This window comes from Calonectris borealis, chromosome 18 (assembly GCF_964195595.1).
Source record: "Calonectris borealis chromosome 18, bCalBor7.hap1.2, whole genome shotgun sequence".
Lineage (NCBI taxonomy): Eukaryota > Metazoa > Chordata > Aves > Procellariiformes > Procellariidae > Calonectris > Calonectris borealis.
This window is the reverse complement of record NC_134329.1, coordinates 12,787,204-12,808,166: the sequence shown is the minus strand read 5'-3', so window position 1 is coordinate 12,808,166 and position 20,963 is coordinate 12,787,204. Positions and strand designations below refer to the sequence as shown.

The following is a 20,963-nucleotide window of genomic DNA, read 5'->3' as shown; positions in this document are numbered from 1 at the left end:
GATCCATGTCTCCCTTCTACCATAGAAATCCTCATTTAGTTTCATTCTACCCCTGACAGAGCAGGGAATGTCTCTTACCGTGTGACTTCTTCCTACGGCCACTGTTTCAGCAGGTGGATTCTAACATTCACTTCCTATCCTGTTCTCAGCTTGTGCTCATGCTTTCCTAAGGTTTTTCTGTACCTGAACAAGCTAGGTTAAAGGTTATGGTTACATCTTGCATCCCACCTCTTTCTGCAGTAAGGGTCGTACTCTTGAGATGTGTCTTCCTCTCTCCATTCCCTCCCTGCCAACGATGTCTTAGCCTTTCTTGAGATCAGAAGGCCAGTCCTCTGGTTGCTTAGAGGGTGACCACAAGCACGTTCAGCTGCTGTGAATTCACTTCAGTACTTTGGTGTGTCTGTTTTAAATATGGGGGCTTGGTGGTCAGTAATGGGATTAAATATTGAAGTAGTCTGTTGTTTGTTTTCCTGAACTATTACTCCCTTCTGTGTACTGCTTTATTTTTCTCAGTGTAGTCTGAATTGTTTGCTACTTACATAATCTTAAAGAAATGAGTTAAAAGTTTTTATTATAGCTGGAATACATTCCTATTTATACAGTGCAGGATTTTCATTTTGATATAATAGAGGGAATTTGTTTTAAACATTTGAAGTGGCTAGACAGTTAAAGCAAAATTACTATTTTTCCTACTCAGTACAGTTATCAGCAGAATGGTTATTAAGAAAGGATGTTTGAATAGAAAGTTGTTTCTTGGAGCAGATCTTCAGTGAACCGGAAGAAATATTTCTGCTTCCAAATAACTGTAATTAGGCACTAGTGATAAGTGCATTCCTGGAAAGAAGAAATATTGTTAATGGGCGATATAAGCTACAAAAAGCATTAAGATTTAGTCAAAGATAGAAAAATAGGATAGCCTTGGAAGGGATGAGGTCAGTGTCTAACTATGGCTGTCTGGAAGAAAATGATCTGTCCAAAAGACAATGGATAGTGAGCCCCTAAATCCAGTACTTCCACCGATTCCTACTGATTTTCAGATCAGGGTCAACCTCAGCACAGAAGACATAGTTTAAATGTGGTAGTTGTCCAGTCGAAATGGAGGCTTATGATAAGGTCAAATTCAGAACAGGTTTCATAGGCAGGAAAAGAGGGATGGGGAACAGAGGGAATCCCTGGAGGTCCGGCATGGGACCAGTCCCGAGGTTGCGGTGACCTCTGCCACCCTTTCAGCTGCGTACAGAGCAGAAGGGAGACACCGTATCCCAGTGCTGTGCTGGCTGCTTGACCATGTCTTGGGAGCCACTAATGGAAGAAGCTTGCACAAAAATTTCCCTAACTGATATGAGAAACAGTCAAATTATTCTAGCTGAAGTTTTCCTAAAAGAGAAATTCAGCCTGAAGGAAAGATCTACCAGGGAAAACTTCAGCCCAAATGTTTAAATTTTGATAGAGCTACAAGCCAATGAATAAAAAGCTCTTATAATAAAGATATGAATCTTAGTTGTGAAAATTGCTACTTGCAGTGATGTAATAAAAATAATTTTTGATAGATGTATGAATGTAACACTTCGCAGACTAAGCACAGCATTTCTGTTTCATGCAAGTGAAGATCTAAATGAGTAAAGAATGCTTGAGCCTGGACTAATCAACGGGGTTAGTGTGGCATCTTGATTTACCCAATGATATGAATGAGACATGTCCTGAACATTATTCTCTGAAGGCTGTTTTGACTGTCGGTTTAATCCCCAAAAAGCCAATATGCTTGGCTAATAGAATAGAAGATGCTTCTAGTGATAAAGATTTCTGCTTTGAAGATTCAGTAATGTCTTGCACCCGAAAACAGAGAAGTTAAATCGGCAGTTCTTGTGACATTGTTTCTGCCCCTCAAACAGGCAGCACCGCTCTGGAGCAGGACGTTTTTGCAATGTGTAACAAAGATTGTTCTGTTGAGAGATGTTACGTGCCAAAATCCATCATATGGAATGATGAGTCTCTCTGCGACTGTCATTAAAATGTATCTGTTTTTCCAGCCTTTATATGTTTATGCATGAACGGAATGATTATTCAAGACATCAGATGAGCTAAATACTTTTATTTTGCTCAGATATTATTTATTAGTACTCAAATGCATGTTTGCCTTGTAACACTAAAAAGCTGTGGTGTTAATCAGCACAGACTTGGATTGCATCCTAAACTTACAAGGGTAAAATGAACTTGGATTGCATTTTAAATTTACAGATGCTGAAACAGTGAAGGGTCTATCACTGCATCTTTGAATCTGCACATACAATTTCAGAAAGCAGATCTATAGTTTTGGAGTAGGTTTACTTAATGCCTCAGGCTTCGAAATTTAGCTTGGTGAAAAAAATACTTGATTTAGAATGTGTCAGGTGTTACTGGAGAGAATTAGAGCTAATGGGCCTCATTCTGTTTCTTCCCTCTTCTTGTATTGCTTTAATCTTCTCTTCATTGATATTGTTCCTGATTTAAAGCAATGTAAGGTCGAAATCTGGTTGTTTTTAATGAGAAAGGTTGAAATATGGGAGAGTAATGCAGTAGGATTGGGTGGTAAGCAGCTAATAAAATTCATTTGATTTAGTAGCTTCAAGAATTAAACATGAATATTGACATTTTTTCTTTCCTGTTTATACTAATGTTTTCAGTTCCCTGGTGGAGCAATAGAGCAGCGACACAACCCACTAGATATGACTGTGAGAGTTAAACAAGATACACGTTTAGAAAAACAGGGGAGGGGTTTTTGTTTTGTATTTTCTCCTGAAAGCAGTAAAAAAACCACAGGGAAGATGCTTTCTCTGAACACTTTAGCACTGTGATTTTTTTTTTGCTAGCAATGCCGGTTTGTTTATTGGCGTAAAATGCTATGGAAGATATTAAGTATTTGATTCAGATGGGTTAAAAGATTTATTTCCTTTTGATGTATTTATTTGCATTAATCTTAAAAGTAGTAATTGGAAATGCCCTCATAAACCCTGAAATCGGAGCCCTAGAATTAAAAAACATTCGTTATTACCTAGGAATGTAGCTATGCAGTTTTATTAGCCTTTCTTCTACTGTAATCTACAGATCTCATTTAGCTGCATGCAACCCTGTTCTTCTGAAACATAAAAGGAAGGAAATCTCTCAATAGCCTGAAATCAAATTATCTCTCTGTGTTAATCTACACGTAGAACACCCAAGCCCACTTCTTTAAAGGAAAATAGTTTTACTGATAAGCAAAGCTAGACTGTGTGCTTTGGATACAAGAATTAAGTGGATTTTTTTTTTTTTTGTCTGCAGAGTACTATTTATAGCATCAATTAACTCCTCATGGTTGGGATAACTCATTTGACACATCTGTTGCTGAGCTTAAACACTCACTGTTCTGTGGGGTCACAGTTGGATTTTTTTCCTCTCCTCTCAAACTGTGTAGTGAAATGACCATTTTCTGTCTAATGGCAGTTAGTGTAAATACACTGTCTGCTGACACCGTTATTGTAGCATTTGGAATAGATGAAGCAGGCTGTTGGTCTGCCTAACTGCATAGCTAACCTGATCTTTGTTGCTTGCCATTTTGTTATTTATTTTATCTGTTAGAAGACAGCACAATAATATCTTTTATGAAAGGATGATTATGACCATCTGCAGGATTTTCCAGCCTTGTTGGAATATTTCAGTTATTCCATTTTGCCAATGAGAAACTGGTCTGGCTGGAAATTGCTGCCTACCCACTGACTCTCTTGTTCCTGCGTTTTGTGAAATGGAGATTTAATGCTTGTAAATATATGGCTGTTCTCGGCTGTAGTTCCCCACGTACAGAGAGTTTCAGACTGCATTCCTGTCAGTAGCTTTTCTCTTAAAATGGAAGCCCTTTTACCAAAACTCAAAACATCTAGAAGCCAAGAAAAATGAGGATACTTGTATATTGTTTAGTGAAATCTTTTAAATATTCTGTGGAAGTAACTGCACAAGGTTATAACAGTTTGTTCATGTGATTGGCTTGCTTATGGCCAAATTGGATTGTGTATTCATGAAGCCAAGCTTTAAAATACTAGGGGAAGAACTAGGGAGTGAGGTGATGAACTATGCTGCTTTTGATCTTTATCTTTTTCTCTTTCTCATTGAAATAGCCCTGTTCTAAGAATAGACATATTGATTTTTGGTGGCTCTGCTTGCAAGGTAGCCTCCACAGTAAGGAGGTATTTCTCCTGAAAATGAGATGAGACCTGGTCCATCCATACAACCTTATGCAGGCAACAATGCATTGATAGTTAATTTAATGCCTGATGCTATCTAGCATTCACATAAGCTGCACTGCTTGAGGGTTTTTTTTTCCTAGCTGCTTGGAAGACAGTATTGTAGTAAAATGGTTGTAGCAGAATTTTCTACTCGATAAAAGTTTGCACGGATTGTCTGTTTCTGCTCGCGGCGGAAGCACAGCGGCTAAAGCATCTATTGATGTCAGTGAGAATCCAACTGGGGTCAGAGGAAGTGGCGAAGCTTGGTGCATAGAGCTTCCGCTAAAAGCAGCTGTGAGAATACTCGGAAACCTGAATATACATGAATCAGAAAGGGCCACAAAGTGCAGTCCATTTTTAAGTAGAACTCCTTATTGATTTCAGTGGGGGAGACCTTTGAAAAATCAATGACGTGCAGCAGCTTTAGGATGCAACGACATGTGTTCTAGGGTGTTAAAGTGATCGGCCTGTGAACTAATCAAGCTGGTAGCAATCACGTTTGGAAAGTTCCAAGACAGAAGAAAAGGTATAAGATGTTTGAGAAGCAGCAAATTTACCATTCGTATTCCAAAAGAGATAGCAAAGTATGATCTTGTTCATTATAGCTTTAACTTCCAAGTTGCATTTTATTTCTATAGAAAAACAAAAAATATAAAGAAAAATATAAAAGTGTCTGGGGATATGTAAACATAGGTCTGTTCCTTATAATGTACAGTATTAGGCAAATGGAATTGTTGAAATCTTCAAAATATTCTGAATTTTGCCATGAGGTTTGTGCACACCATTCAGCTCAGCTGGTTACTTCAGACTTGGCTTCTTGAGATGGCGGGGAGGGGAGCGCTGTCTCCCAAATGCTACCCAGCTAAAGCAGATAAATAGAAATTAAGTTGTGCAAAACAGTGATTCTCTTTATGTAGGGAATGAAATATTAATGATGCTAATATTTTCATGGCTGAGTTGACAGAATTAACACTTATTGAGATAGAACAATAACAAGGGATTTTAACTGTCACATTCAAATTCAGCAGATGTGTACCAAAGTCAGAATTCAGCCAGCTCTACGTTGTTCAGTCTTTTGATATGTACAAGATTTTAAAAAAACCTGTTCTACCTAGACACTCATATGAAAATATATGGGGAGTGTTTGTTTACACAGAGAATTTACAGTGCACAGCGTGAATTTATAGACTATCGCATACCCCATTAAACCTTAGTGTGGACACTTAGTAGGTGTGAGGTAACGTGATGCCACTTTGCTGTGCTGTTTTATGCTTAATTAACACAAACACTGATCTTTGAAGGCATAACGAGTGCTCTGTGACGGAAGACTTCTGCTTACTCAGCGTAGACAGTTCTTAGGTCCTGGAGAGAAAGAGCTCTGCTTCAGAAAGGTGCTGTTACACTGTTCTGGTCCATAAATAATAAATTTCAAGGAGCAATGGAAATTTTTTACGTTGGATAAAACTAATCATAGGCTAAAACATTTACTTTAAAAATTGCTCTTGTAAAAATATTTCGATTTGAAGTTTAATGCATTACTGAATTATTTATGCTATTATATGTATGCAGTTGTTATAAAGGTGTTCTGTATTGCTCTAATTTATTTTCCTTTCCATTTGGGCGTACAGTATAGCAAATGAAATCTTATTAGGGAAATAGAGCTACAGTGTAATTACAGCTATGTAGACATACTGTATCACCAAGCCCTGAAAACACTGCATGAAATTTTGGAAGGAAAACCCAAAAAATTCCTAGTAGCAAACTGCTGAAGTGAGGAATCGTTACCGAAGGGAAGCTGTTGAATGACGACTGGTGTCATTTAAACATGCACTGATTAATCCACAAGAGAGATTGTATTAGATATAAGAAAATTCTTTATTCTTTTTTACTGAGAACTGTATCTTTTGTAAGTTAATACAATATGATTTCAGTGCTTTTAATTAAGAGGTTAATTAAAGTATTAATTTTTAAATGGACTGGGAACCATTATGGTAAGATTGGAGATGCTATGGTGCTACTGACCAGAGCCAGTTCTGTAGCGAGTGAAGGGTTGGAACTGTATTGCGCGTACAAAGATGTATGTGTGTCTGGATTCTTTTGTTGGTGTTGCCAAACCCAGATCGTAGTATGATATTCTGCAAATTTATTTGCAGAATTCATTTATTTCTGCAAAGTGATTCCTGCTGGGTGATCGGATGAAATTTCCTACTGATGTAAAGCCTCAAATATTACGCATTGACATTTTTTCTGCAATAAGAGAACTGGTGAGCTGCACTGTTCATTGCTATGTCCTTAAGATCCAAAGCTCCTTCTCAAGGAGTTTTCCTGTTAGCATTTCCTCTGCCCTTGTTCCTTCCCTAGTTTAAGTCTTGTTTCACAGACCGCTTCTGTCCAAAGGAACAAAAAAACCCTGACCAGCTTTTTTTTGTTTCTTTTGACACCAACACAGTATGTCTGTCTGTGCCTATGAGAGAACTATATTGAAACAGCTTTCTTTGTGAATTCCTCATTGCTATTCATTGGTGGAGATTGTCACGTAAGGGTCAAATTAGAACTCAGTCAACCAGAGCAGCAACAAGAGGAGCCAGGCTCAAGACAGATTTCGCCATAAGGTCTGAGAAGCAGTTTATTTGGAATTTGTTACGTGTAATATATATATATTCTATTTTACTTTCCAAAGTGTTGCTCTTTTGTCTGTAGAAACTGAATTATGATTAATTTATTCCCTCTGGTCATTTACTCGAGAATTAGTCTTTCTCTCACTCTGCCTCCTGACTTTCATCTTTGGGCATTTCTTTGCACGGTTTTCTTATATCCAGTAAGTTCTGAGCATAGAAATTACTCCTGTTAGTTTAAGAAAAATGAGTTTTTTGGCGTGATGATTCCATGCTCTTTGAGATTGGATCCGTGCAAAGAAAGGATCATATTTCTGGTAATTTGGCTGACACACAAGAAATTGTGTTTATGCTGGCTTCGGGAAGGCAGACAGTACCTGGTCAAGCATAAAATCTGCTGGGGCAAAATTACTCTCTGAAAATGTTCTAAAACATTTGAACCAGCAAAGTGAGTTTGTACTGGCTCTGCATTTCATGCCATGTGGTTGCAGCGTTTTTGATGTGGCAGTAGCTTAAAACTGGATATACTGCTTCACAGAACCATGCCTTTGCGAAATGGATTCTGTTCTGTACATCCTCCAGCAAAAACAGGTACTAAATTTGCAGTTGCTGACCCAGAGAAGTTTTGGTGCTAAATGTTTTAAGACAAAACAGATCAGAGATTTACAGAGCTATACAGACGACCTAATATCCCAAAACCTACTTTCGCTTGGGTTTTGTATAGGATTAGATTACAGGCAGGTAAGCTATTGTGCAGTGTGCGTCTTTTAGAAATGAATGTAGCCTCTCTGACAGATATCTATGAAATGATCTTGAGCCATTTGGGGGCTCATAGATCAAACATGGGGCCTAAAGTTGCATGCCTAAATAATTATTCTCATTTCTGAGAGTGTCATGTTAGGTTTCTGTGTTTTAAAATGTTTGGCTACAATACCCAGTTTTGTAGCATTCAACATCCTCATTCCAGTCCAGAGTTTCCCCTGATTTAGGACATTAACAGTAAGTCTCACAGGAACATGCAAGTATTGATCACTAATAATAAATCAGATTAACCAGGTTTTTTTTTTCCTTAAGAGTCTCAGGATTGGCTTCTCTCAATGTTGTTTCTTTTTCCTCCCAGTTGGGAGGAAAACAATATAATAAATAATTTATACATAGTGAGGAGAACCTGGGAGATGACTGTGTACAGAAGAGGCTGTAATACCTTACTAACTAACTCTGTCTTCTCTTTCCTCTCTCTTGTAGCTGGTTCTGCTTGAGGCTGCTCTCCTGCTTTGTCTATACTTTTCTAGTCTTAGTGGGTGATGTCACAGCAGCTCTAACATTCAGACCCCAGTAATCCACTCGGTGTGTATCGCTTGGTTTTCTCTGCATGCTTTCCGATATTGCATGGGGGATAACAGTCATTTTACGCTACTCATCTCTTGTGGCACTTCAGGGTGAAAATATAATTAGCATGCGTTACGCTTCAGTTCCATAGATTATTTAAGCCCTACTTTTGCTTTTATTCTGATGGTTTTCTTTCCTGTAGAAGCACATAGCTACTGTTTCCATGCATGCTCACAGGCCTTCGTGTTTGCTCCTACAGCTGCTGATTTGCTGTATGTACAAGCTGCTTGTTGCTCATCATAGTACCATCTCTTGTCAGCAGGACCTAGTGGACTTGAATTGGGCTGGGAGAGAGCACTAGTGGGACAGCTATGCTCGGTATTCAAACTATTGGACCCGAGAAATCTCCTGTGTGCCCCGAGAGCCACTTCCCCTCCCGCTGAGAGATGCCTCTGCGATGTTCTGTAGCTGACTGGTGGACACTGCTCTCTTCAAACGCAGCTCGCCCAAGTACCTGATGGCCTTAGGCAGGCAGAATACTTTGAAAAGTGCAGGGGATTTGAGGTTCTCCAGGACTGTTAGGATTTAGGTGCCTAAATCTCACAGAACTTGACCCCCCTTAATCTCAAGGGCTCTTTAAAAACTCTTGACTATCAGCTACATCCTTTATTAGCAAAATTAGTGTGCAGAGTTAACTCACAGAGTACCAAGTGACCCTAGGTGTGTCAATGTTTCCAAGAGCCTTCAAACTTGGGCGTGAGCTGGGGTACTAGTAGTGCGTAGGACCCCCTTTTTGGGGCGTGATTTTCATCCCTGTTGAGCACTTAAGCTGTATTGACTTACAGGAGGCCATTTGATGCATTAGTTCTTCATACAAACAGTCAGAAAAAACAGATCCTCTTACTTTGCTCTAACTCTAATGCAACACTAATATATTTAGAGTCACGTAGGCAGGAGAGAGATTTGCTGCTGTCAGCGTAGCCTTTGACACTCTGTAGGCAAGTGTTTGCTGTGTTTAGAAGTGCAGGCTGAGGAATAATCTTTACCTGGCTGCTACAGGTCGAATATTTTCATTTATTTATACTGTTTTCAATGTGCACTTTAATTTATTTACAAATGGTAGCAAATTGCAAGTGGCAGCCTGAGTAACTAACTCATGAGTCAGTACTTTTATTTTTCTCCTCTAGTCTAGACTGCTGATAATGTAAATTGTTGAATGTTGGGTAAATAATTGGGAGTGCAATCAACAGCAAGCAAGTATTTATCTGCTAATAAAACATTTGAAATGCAGAAGTCTGTCTTTGTCCAGCAGTTCTTAAAAGGCAGTTATTGGTCCTGCTGTTGTTTCTGCATAGCAATTAGGATTTTTATGGTCACTAATTGTACATCTGAAAATTTACACAATTTATTTTCTGCCTGTGTTTTTCCTTGCACAGAGAAAAGAAGTACAATATTTATGGTTGTAAGGAGGTTAGCATTATATTTTCTTCATGGAGATCTCTGTAGCTCTCTAGAGGTTTGTACCATTTATAGAATCCAAATTTTCCAGGTTCTCTCATGTGTGGCATCAAGGGCTTATAGCTCATTAAGGATTTTCTGAATGGGATCTTTGTCACATTCTCAGAATGTGACTTGAAAGTTATATACCAGCTCAGTCATCAACTGTGACTTTTATTATTAAAGCTGTTACTGCTGCAGAATCTGTATTAAAGGAGATGCTTCTTGGTTTTTCATGCTGCTATTGGTAATACTTTTCCTTAGAACAGAATCTTGCATTATATATTCTGAAGGGAACCTGTTTTTTTTTAAATTTAGTTACTGTAGTTTACATCTTGTCATCTTCTTCCTACATCCCTACTTGATTCACTTTTTGAAATTAGTCCGTAGAAGTATCCACCTTCTTGGGCCCCCAAAAGATAACGGCTATGTCATATCATAGTCACATGTGAGAAAGAGCTGGTTTAGCTGCAGACAATGAATGGCCTGAAAGATGGACCCCTGAGGGGAGTGATTGAGGAAACTCGAGTTCTGCTCTGCAGCACCTCTAAGAGCCTGTCTCCATTCATTAATCCCTGACCCATCCGGACTCTTCTTTTTTTTTCTTGGGCGTGGAACATCCCCTCATCTGAGGTGTATTTGGATCTGTGTGTCAGTCAGGCTGTTCTTCTGCTCGAGCATAAGGGCAGTGATAATTAGTAACCAGGTAGCTATCTTTAAGAATATATAGTTAGAAATGCACCCCACCCCAACCCCCATGTATGTTTTTCCCAAAATACGACTAGTGCCTGGGTCTGTGAAGTCCCGCTTCTTTCACACTCCCTCTAAGGAGTCTGTGAGCACGTCTGCACTACTGGGAGGAAAGACAACAAACAGAGCAGTCTCCATCTGTGCAAAGCAGGGAAGCACGAAAGCAGAAACATGCAAGTTGGCTGCCCATGAGCCAGCTTAGGTCCAGAGAGTCTGGCTGTGTTTATGTGTGGCTGTGCCAGGGCTAAATCACGCCGAGATCTAGCAGGTGAGTCACGCAGTCCTGTCCTGCGTTGTACAGACTTCCCGTGAGTCACGCTATCCTTTTAGATGGTTGTGATTCTCCTTTGCAGAAGCCAATGTACTCTCTGAAGGTTTTATAGACTTTTAATAATCTAGCAAAACAAGGTTCAGAGTGGAAGGTCTCAAGTTGACAGCTTGGTCTATATTTGACTAGTTTGCGACTTCTGGAAAACCCTTTGGTGGTTTTTGGTTTTCTTTCAGAATATCGATAGAAGTTAAATCAATGCACAAATGAGAAAAGTCACTTCTGCTTACTGGTCTGAAAACACGAAAGGCTCAAATCATGGTTATATGTAAACATTATGAGATTAATACATGGTAACCCTTACACTGTTTCCAACATGATTTCATATCACCCCGATTCCTTTCAACAGCAGCTCCCTAGGAGTTAACAATGAACCACAGAGCTACTGGCAGGTTATTTCCCATGAAATCAAGGTGTATGTCATTGGTTTTGGGTCTGTTACTTCTGCCTCAGTGTCTTTTGGGCCTGTTGGATGATTCCAACCACGTATGAAAAAAGAAGGGAGACCTCGGGCCTACTTACGAGTTTCCAACAAACTGTATGAAAACACACAGCTTAATATCTACTAGTATCCCTCTTTTGGGAACACGACAGTATATGACCACGTTATCATTAGCTACCAAAGAATCAGCACAGGAGAGAGACCTGATAAATGTAACAGTCATGGAAAACGCATCAGTCAAGAGCGTGCATCATCTAAAGGCACTGAACGATGAAATGCAAAGCTTCAGGAAACCAGAGTTGGTACTATCAGTGCTCATGGAAATCCTTGTTGATAGATGGCAAACAAAGAATCTCTGGCAGCAGGAAGAATCACTCCCAATTTGCATATCAAGAGATAATTTCTAGGGACTTCACTCTCAATATGAACTGTTCTTGAATTACAGGAGCTGGAGAAAATTCTGCCTCTGTGCTCATCTCAGAGGGGCTCTTAAGTAGTTTAGTAGTAAAATGGTAGTAAACCAGTTACTTGTTTAGCTTTAGTGAAAGGGTTTTGTTGAAGCCACCATTTAAGCTTATATTATGTTATTTTAAATGATATTCATATTATAGATCTGTGGAATCAGTGGGGAGTTTTGCTGCATGCACGATACAGATGGAGATAGAGTTTTAAATCGAATACTTCATGAGCCTGCTAGAGAAGACATAAGGCAGAGAAGATATATCCCATCTAGCTGGTTTCCAAGTTCTTCCTTTTCCTGCATTGAGAGACAAGCAGTCCTGTGTGTTTTCCATGGAAGATGTTTGATTTTGGCTTTTTCATTTGCATTATTAGGAAACAGCTGCATGAAGGACTGTTTCATTGGCTACCATGCTGAAATCATCAAGCACATTTCAACTGCAATTGCACTGCCTGCATTTAAAAATATTTTCCATATTAGAGTGTACTCCTATAATTTAAAAATGAAAACTATTTTCAGCTACTGTCTGCTAAATTTGGGGGGGGGGGGGACTGTCCATTCACTTGGAAAAAATGGACACAACTGTTTTCTTGTACTATGAAGTTTCTCTCTTTAAAAATGTTAAACTTCTCACTTATGCTGTTAAGGACAAAAATTCCAGGTGTCTATAGTGAGAAAGATGATTGTGTTCTTTATTCCCTCCAAAGCCATATCTTTTTTTATATATTTCTTTTAAGTACATTATTATTTGCACAGTGAAATTAGCTTTGCAAGAGGGATGAAAACCCTTGTCAGAGCAATTTTAGGAAAAAGATCAAAGGAATTAAATATAAATTCTCTCCAAGGTGAGCATGTGTTTTTTTTTCTTTTTTGAACAGGGAAGCCTTGGATTAATTACTTTTAATTTAAAATCAAATCAATGGATGGAAAGGAAGTCTTTTCAAAGAGCACTGCAGTTTGCTTCTTAGAGTGAACAGTATTTTAGTAGGGTGACTAACAATGTGCATTTTTATTTTTAATCTCTGACCTGTGCCCTCCCCACCCCTTTACCTAACCCTTTCCATTTGCCCTGGTCAGTTAACAGGCAGGAGCATTTGAAAACAATCATGGATGACTATGATATCAGGTCTGCTGCCAGCATTTTAGCATCTGTTAAAGAGCAAGAAGCTCGTTTCGAGCGGCTTACCCGTGCACTTGAGGAAGAGCGGCGCAATGTCTCCTTGCAACTTGAGCGTGCCAATCAGCCAGCAGACCGAATGAGCATTTGCAACATTGGCAATGGTCAGCCACTGGCAACCGCCTGGCAGCAGCTTGTACTGCAGGTAACAGCCTGCTCATTTTACCTGTTGCTAGAGTTCACCTATACCAGAATTTCCCATTCCAGAAAGTCAGGTGCATCTTGTTTGTCGTCAGCATTTCATTCCGTAGCTTGTCTTCCGATACCCCAGAGCTGGTATGCTTCATCGATTAATTTGGTAGCTCAGGCTTCAGAGCCTTGGCTTAGAAGTTGCTCTTACTTCCTCTTAGCTCATGGGATACTTTTAAAAACATATGCATCCTTGAGTATTAAACCCTAAAGAGAGATCTTCACACGCTCCTCTAAATCTATGCACTTGCTGTAAGTATGGTGATGTGCTGGTGATTGAAAAAGAAGGCTGCATCATAATCTCCATAGCAAACAAAATTTCCATTAGAAATAGTTGGACTTTGAATAGAGGGAACTGCATGAAAAGCAGGGATTTCCCTCCTGTGAAGTCTTATTGTTTGTGTAGGGAGGACTTCATAATTTGTTTCTCATGTTTATTGAATTGATAGACTTTATTTTAATGATGCAAACTGGCTTTGTGGTAGCCTTAGATTTCCAAATATTGTTTTGCTTGGTATGTGTTCTTTAACTGTTTAAATGTGCAATGATAAACTACTTAAATCTCTAAATTACTTAAGCTCGCAAATCACTCTGACATGCAAGGTAAGTCATGCAGAAGCAATAGTACCGTTTGTGAAGGTCTGTTTCCTAAGAAAACATTGTTCAATTCAGAGAGAAACTCCAGGCTATGGGGATTCTAAAAGTTGTTTCCCAATTATACCAGACTGTTTTACAATTATACTTGCATTGAGCTGTATTCAGGCAGACTTTACATTATATTATGTTAGCACAGCTTTTCTGTTAACAGCTGCCATGTTTCTGTACGTGTAGATGCTTGAATATGGGACTTCATGTGAAAGGAGCAGCCTGCACTGGTTAGGCAAAAAGTCTGACAGTAGCTGGTAGGAGCTGTAGGTTGTTATCCTCTTGATTAGCAGCTGGGCTGGGGAGAGGGGAGATGTGCTTGCATATTTTTAAATAGAAAAAGGACAAGTTCACCTTCGCTTTTTCTGAATGACTTTGTGCAAAGTGCCTGATTAATAGCTCCAGAATGAAATTCCTTATCCACAAAACTGATGAAGCATGAGTTTTCTGCAGTGTTATGGCTTAAGGTCTAACTGCTTCCAAGAAAACTTAATAAAAGACTTCAAGTTACTGGGGTCTTACGTGACTCTTATGGAGGAACAGCCCCTGTAACTGATCCCAGACTGAATGTGTGTACAGTCAGCTCATTGCCGTTGGGCAAGGGGAGCTTTAGTTCATAAATAATTAGTGTTGAGGTTTTTTAGAGTAGCTTGTATATGAAATAAAATGGTTGAATAGCTAAATGTGCACAGTTAAGAATTAATGTAAGGTTATTTGTGTGAGTTTTCATTAAATGTGCCTTTCATTAAATGAGGGCCAAATTCCTCCCTGACTTACCAGAATTAATTAAATAGTGTTTAAATGAAGGATGAAAGCTGTCCATTGTCTTATGCAGAATATATAATGATTTAATCTTTACTATTATATATTGTATTTCATTGTTAAGAGTACACAAAGCAAAAGGCACTCTATACTCTGCTGTCTGTAAGGATTGCTCACGCACTATAGTGAAATGCAGCTATCTCTGAGTCAGAGGACTGACTGATTTCGTTTTATCAGCCTATTCAACCTTTTGTTGTAAGTAATATTACAACATAGCTCAAGTAGTCGCTTTTCCGTTTGGAAGTTGCATAGGTGATTATAGGTAATCTAGTTATTCTGAGTAGAATTTGAGCAAAAAATGAGGGTTAATTCCATTTTATGAGAATGACAAATAATCTTTAATGATCTCCACAACCAGGCATCTGTTTTCCATGTTGTTTGATTGTCAAAATGAAATCTGTCGAAGGGATTTGTTAGGGAAGTTTGTATAGTCAGGGCTTTGTTAACAGAGTCTCTCTCAGTACTTTTTTGTAATACACGGTCCCAAACTTACTCCCTTCTTAGGAAAGAAAAGTAAGTGCTTTTTTTTTTTTTTTTTAATTTTAGAAAAGGAAAAATATTATATAGGCAATGTGCCAGAAGTATGACGTTTTCTGAAGTCCGCAAAAGACAAAATCAAGGTCTTATGCAAATATTGATTCTAATTAATTAATTCTGGATTTTTTTGCTGGCAACTCTTTTTTTTTTTTTAAAAAAAAAAAAAAACAGCTTTAAACTCATTCCATAACAATAGCTCCTTATCCTAGGCAGCCCATTTAGCCACTTCTTTCACTTCACTTACCGGTGAGTTCTGCCTGTTCAGTGTGAATTTAGAATACTCAAATGGAACATGCGAACTGTGGTGCACTTGTTGACATTTGTTGGGAGCGTATATGGTGTTGTGTCTTTTGGCTCCTGACAAGAAATATCAAATGAGGTCAGGGATGTGCTGTAATTGCCAAAAAACATGTGCATAGACTTCTTAATTTTACATTAAGGAAGTGTGGGGGGTTTTTCTAAAAAGTATCTTAAAGTTGTTTTTAATGGGAGAAGTTGATTACTTAGACAATCTAACCAAATCATTAATGGTTTGTTCGGATATTAATTCGAAATAGCTGAGATTATTCTTCAATGGGAATTTTTCCCAGAAGAGGGGTTTCTGGGAGATACTGTCCTCACAATAAGAAGTCCTAAATATTAGTGAGAGTTTTTTATTGAGGTAGTGGCCAAAGCATTCGTGTTCTCATAGCCCATTGTAGAAGGCAGTGCCTGCCAAACCTTCAGGCTGCACAGAGGTTTTGTACCCATCTCTCCCTCCTGCAAGAGGCAATAATCAGCTACGGGCACCAGCTTTAACCAGCACAGTTTCTGTGAATGGGGACAAAAGTGCTGCGTGTGGTTAATGCTGTTGAACAAGTGGGTAAATGTAACTTCTGCCCTATGAAGCTTCCCCAGTCTTAAAGGCTGGCTTCAGTTAGAGTTTGTTGCTGAGTGTACAGCCAGTGACATGAATTAGGGTGTTTCAACTCTAGATCTTTTGGAAGATGTGCAACGTTGTATGTGTGTTTTTGAAGTGGTCAGATAAAGTGCTCTTCCAGACTAAGAACCCTCTGGACAAAAGGTCTTTAGTTACTCAATGAAAACCTTTGCATTACTCTGAAAAATGTAACATTTAATGAAATTTTAATCATAGAGCTTTTATCTGGTTGATAAAAATCTCCTAAAAATCCTTCCAGTTTTTAAAGATGTTCTTGATTCTGTTCCCTATTCTGGCTCTGAGTGGTGGGAGCCACATGGCTGGCCATTGCTATTTGTGAAAGTGAAAATCTGGTGGTACTAAAACCAGCAGAGCTGTCTGTTAATGTGTATTTTGTTTGCTTCTCTAATTTTTGCAGTAAAGCATGTAAAAAAAATATTTTTTGGGTTGTTATAGTATCCCAAGCTGTGGGAGTCTTGGCAGTCTTTGCCTTTCTATCTGTTTACCAATGCAGGCACAGTCCAACAAGCTTCTAAGTCACTAGTGAGTAGCACCTGTCATGTGTCTTCTACATGTTAAAGTATCTGCTTGATAATGTTTTTTACAAGCTTGATGAATCTTAATACTCTTCATGTGTGAGGTATTTAGTTTAATCTACCTTCACTTCTTTTCAAATCAGGCTTCTGCTCTTCACAGCGGGAACTAAAGTTGGACAGGGAGAAGATATGAAAGTGGATGTGTAGGGATGTACTATAGTGGGCTGAATGCACAAAGCTGCAATATTATCACTGGATAGCTAACCATTCAGAGCATAACTTTTTAATAATAAAGAATATTCTCTCTTTTTTCTTTTTTTTTTTTTTTTTTTTTTTTACTTTTATTAAAACATCAGACATGTGAAACTTATTAAACACAAGGCTATATCCTGAGCTGGTTTAAATTGGCATGGCTCCATGGGTTTCAGAGAAGCTCTGCCAAGTCTGATCAGCTGGGGAGCTGAACAACAATGTTTGCATTCAAAGATTGTTTCCCCATTGGTACACGCTGACAATTTTCATTCCTGTTAATGTTTCATAATCAAAATAAAGTACAGCATTCAATAAACCTATTTTGCCAACAAATACACTGTAACAATACTTTGACTTCAGTGATTTTGCAGTAACCTATAAGGATTTGGGAGGGGTTCCCATTATAAAAAAGGTAGGTATTATCCCCCTTCTTACAGGTAGGAAAGCTGTGGGAGTTGCCAAATCTCACATGGTATAAATAACAGAAATCAGCCCTTTGCATGCTGGTGCAGAGTCTTACTTATCAGATTGACTCTTGTGCCTGAAAGAAGTAATATAAGTTGATCTGAGAAGTCTTTGCATTGACAAAATTATCCAATAATTAAAAATGTATTTCATTTGACTGTTATTTCCATTCTTTTAGGTTCCCTGTGGTGGGTTTGTTGGGGTGTTATGATGTTTGTTTTTTTAGATGTATCGTGGTACACTTGGCTAAGGAGGTACTGGAATAGATTAAACCCAAAATGGAGATTGTGTGTGCATGTATGTTAGTATAATATAGATATTCCCACACGCTTTTTACAAAGCCTGTTATTAAAAAAGCCTATCAGCATAAATTCATTCTGGTGTACATTTTTTTCTTAGAATGATATTTTTGTTTAAAACCTTGTGGTATTAAATTGGTAGTCTTGTTGCAAGTTTTATAGAGTTCTGCTGTACTTTGATGTGTAAGAAGTATTCCATAAACAGTAGTTCCTATAAGAAGGAAGCTCCGTTACAGTCCTGACGCCACAGAATTGGTAAAGGCTGCCGAGGAGTAAGTAGCGACTGAACAATGGCTATAGAGTTTCTGGTATGCTTTCTAGAGGTCTGTCAGTCAACAACGTGCCAAGAGACCTACGACTGCAACTCTAAGTTAAATCAGTTTTTGTGATTAGTTTCTTCCCCTAAAAGGAGTGATTAAATAATTTATTTTGTTTTCAAAAGCAAAATACAAATTTTGGACCCTGTTTTGACTCTAAACTTCAATCCAGCAAGCTTCACTGATAAATTTTTGACTCAGCGTTAGACCAGCAGCTTCAAAGGCTTCATCCTGTCAATCTGTTGTGCTTCTTCACACTGTGTAAGAATCAGGCTTGCGGAGATTCTTAATGGTAAAGTGTGCAAGTGCGTTGTATGAGCTGAAACTTCTAATAATCAAACCAAGCCGAATCAGCATGATGTGATACCGATGAATATACCTTAACATCTCATATTTATGTAGCTGTTACACCTAGTAATATACATTATTATAGAAGCATCTCACTTGTCACTTGTAAAGCCAGCCCTGTGCATGATTGTGCAATTGCAGTAGTTAACATGGCGTGAATGTGGTGTTGGAGGCAGAACAGAGCCTGTTTGTACCTTTTGTAATACCGTGCACAATAATTTGGTCCCTTAGACATGACTGAGACAGACTCCTCTGAAATAGGGCTTGTGATTACGCCATTTATAAAGGCTTATTAACGATTCACTGAAGCCTGCTCTACAGTCATTTTGTACTAGCTTAACTATTTTACTAGAGATTTGGATTTTTTTTTCTCTGTGTTGTTCTTTAAACTGAAAGAATATAATTAGTGTGATGCCAGGTATGATGAGTTACACTGTTACAAATATATCTTGTGTAAGTCCTATTAGTGGGTTGTTCCCCTTTATACATGGCCATCCTGAAAGTGGTGGAGTTAAAGCAATGCAAAAGCTGTTGCTTCTGAACTAAGGAAATACACACAATAATAAATTGTTTAAATACAAATCAGGAAAAACCAACTTAAATTATTTAAGTGATGAGGTTTTTGAGACAGTCTTTTTTATTGCTACCGTGATTATTCATTTGTTAAGAGGTATGGTAATAAACACAGGCTCAAAATTCTCTATCATGTTTAATTAATCATGTTTACCTCTATAACTGGTAAGAGCTTTTTTCATATGTTTCTCCAGCATGTTTGACCATGCTTTTTCATAAATTGATATATAGTTTTGGTGCAAATGTTCACTAACTTTGTGTTTAACCAAGGTATTAACAAAATAGAGTTGAAAGGAAGGCAGAGAGGTAAGTGGGAATGAAGAAGCTTAAAAGAAATCGCATACTGGTGGTTGTTTTTTTTTTTTCCCTATTAACACCGTTGTCAAAAAAGACCTGCAAACACCCTCCCAACAAATAATACCCCAAAGACCATCTTGAAATGTCAGTAATCAACCAAGTTAATAAAATTTGTTTTTTCTTCACTTTGCAAATGTGATTATAGCTGTTCAAGGAAAATCAGCTTGTGGAAAAAAGGTACAGAATGTTTTTATAGTTACGATTTGGATCATTTATATTTCAACTTATGTTCCAGAGACATAACACCTGATTAACAAACACATTTTCCTTTTTTTTTTATTTTTTAGGCAGGTATTTTGTAGCCATAGTTAAGCACCAATATTCTTCAGTCTTTATGTTAATCTGAGGTACCTGTGACTTTTGCCAAAAATGACATTTTGTGAATTGAGGGTCAGTTTCAAGTAAAAGGTGAACTTTAAAGCACACCAGAACACATGGTGAGAATTTAAAAAAATACAAGAAGATTAGCTCAAATTGCTTTTCTAAGAAAATACCATCAAGTTAACCTTTCTGAGTTACAGTTTGGGCAACAATAACTCTTCTGTCTGTATTTCATTACCTTTATTTAAGATTCTCTGCTCCACACTGACATAGTGCAGATTATTAGAATATAGAGACTGTTTCCAGTGCTTTGATAGTAAGAACTTGGGTGCATTAATATTTTATATATGTTTGAACATATGCAGAGAAGAAGCAAAAATGGGTTCTGAGCTGCACTGAGTCATCGGCTTACCTTTTTTTCTCCTCTCCATCTTAAGACAGAATGCAGTTCCATCTTTGCATGTAAAGTTTTATGTCATTAGTTCTAGTTTGTAGTGCCTCTTGGCTTCCTTTGTTATATAACGTATTTGTGCTCATATTAAGGGACTGACAGCATGGAAAATGACTTTTTTTTTTTTGCCTTACAGGTAAGGTCAGGTACAGACAACAATGCTGTCGGTTCATGACAGCTTCCCAGTATTACAGTACTATTTCCTGTTACAATGCCAAATACTCAGAAGAAAACTCATCGGTAGTTAACCCATGCATGTCCTACTTCTGCTAGTACTGAGCAGATTGCAAAATGTTGCAAGAATTTGTAGGGATAGTCCTAATTCCTTTATAAAACCAGTTGAAACCATAGAAATGTAAGTCCTGGTGCAGGGGTACAGTATGGTTCGGTGTCAGAGTCGTATCATGCCTGCTCTCCAGCCAGCTGCTGCTGCCCCTGCTCTCAGCTGCCCGCTCTCTGTAATTCAGCTCTTGTGTTCTTTTGGCCTACACGCGCACTAGCTATGCCATCAGCCTGACCCTGTAAATTCAGTACGTATGAGTAGTCTTACTGAATTTCTAGGAATGACCTGGGTCAGGTTTCAGCTTCTGCATATGTGCAACTATTCAAAGGTTCCGGGCGGGTAGGAGGGGGGGATTTGGGAATATGATTCCCATGGGAGAATGAGTTCTTAGATCAGAATTCAGTGTGAGCTGAGAGATATTTGCAGTACCTATGAATCCCAGCACAGTTAGGAACTGGACCAGAAGCCGTTACTCAGCTACTTTTCAGGGAGACGTGTTCCCCATGTATGAGGTATGATCCCATCACCGGCTTCTGCTGTGTTGGAGATGATAATAGTTGAGTTTAGCTTGGCGGTTGGAGCTTTTGCCGCCTTTTTTATGGACGTTGTCCCATCTCTGTGAAAGCATCAACTCCTGGTTTGCAGTGAGAGTATCTTTTGCTGATAGCTCAGCAACAGTGGAAACTGGAAGCAAGGAACTGATGTTTCTGAGGGCAGGTTGCGTAAGACAGTATTGCTAAGCCAGGCAGCACCTCACAGGATTGCAGCCAGAGCAGTAGCTCTCATGGAATTACTGCAGGTGTTTCAAATAGAGAC

At 38.5% G+C, this 20,963-nt stretch overlaps 1 protein-coding gene across 4 annotated transcripts in view; it reads left to right on the top strand.

Moving 5' to 3' along the window:
* The window catches only part of ARVCF (ARVCF delta catenin family member), a 293,995-nt gene that overhangs the window by 111,071 nt on the left and 161,961 nt on the right, over window positions 1-20,963 (top strand). The window contains exons 1-2 of one of the 4 annotated variants that reach the window (XM_075168015.1): window positions 8,139-8,197; window positions 12,734-12,978. The exons of 2 other annotated variants lie outside the window; for them this stretch is intronic. In XM_075168015.1, the coding sequence (XP_075024116.1) occupies window positions 12,763-12,978 (216 nt within the window). In that variant the 5' untranslated portion in view covers window positions 8,139-8,197; window positions 12,734-12,762. Of the gene's footprint in view, window positions 1-6,606; window positions 6,848-8,138; window positions 8,198-12,733; window positions 12,979-20,963 lie in introns of those variants that run through there. One more of the 4 variants, XM_075168016.1, reaches the window with a different exon arrangement.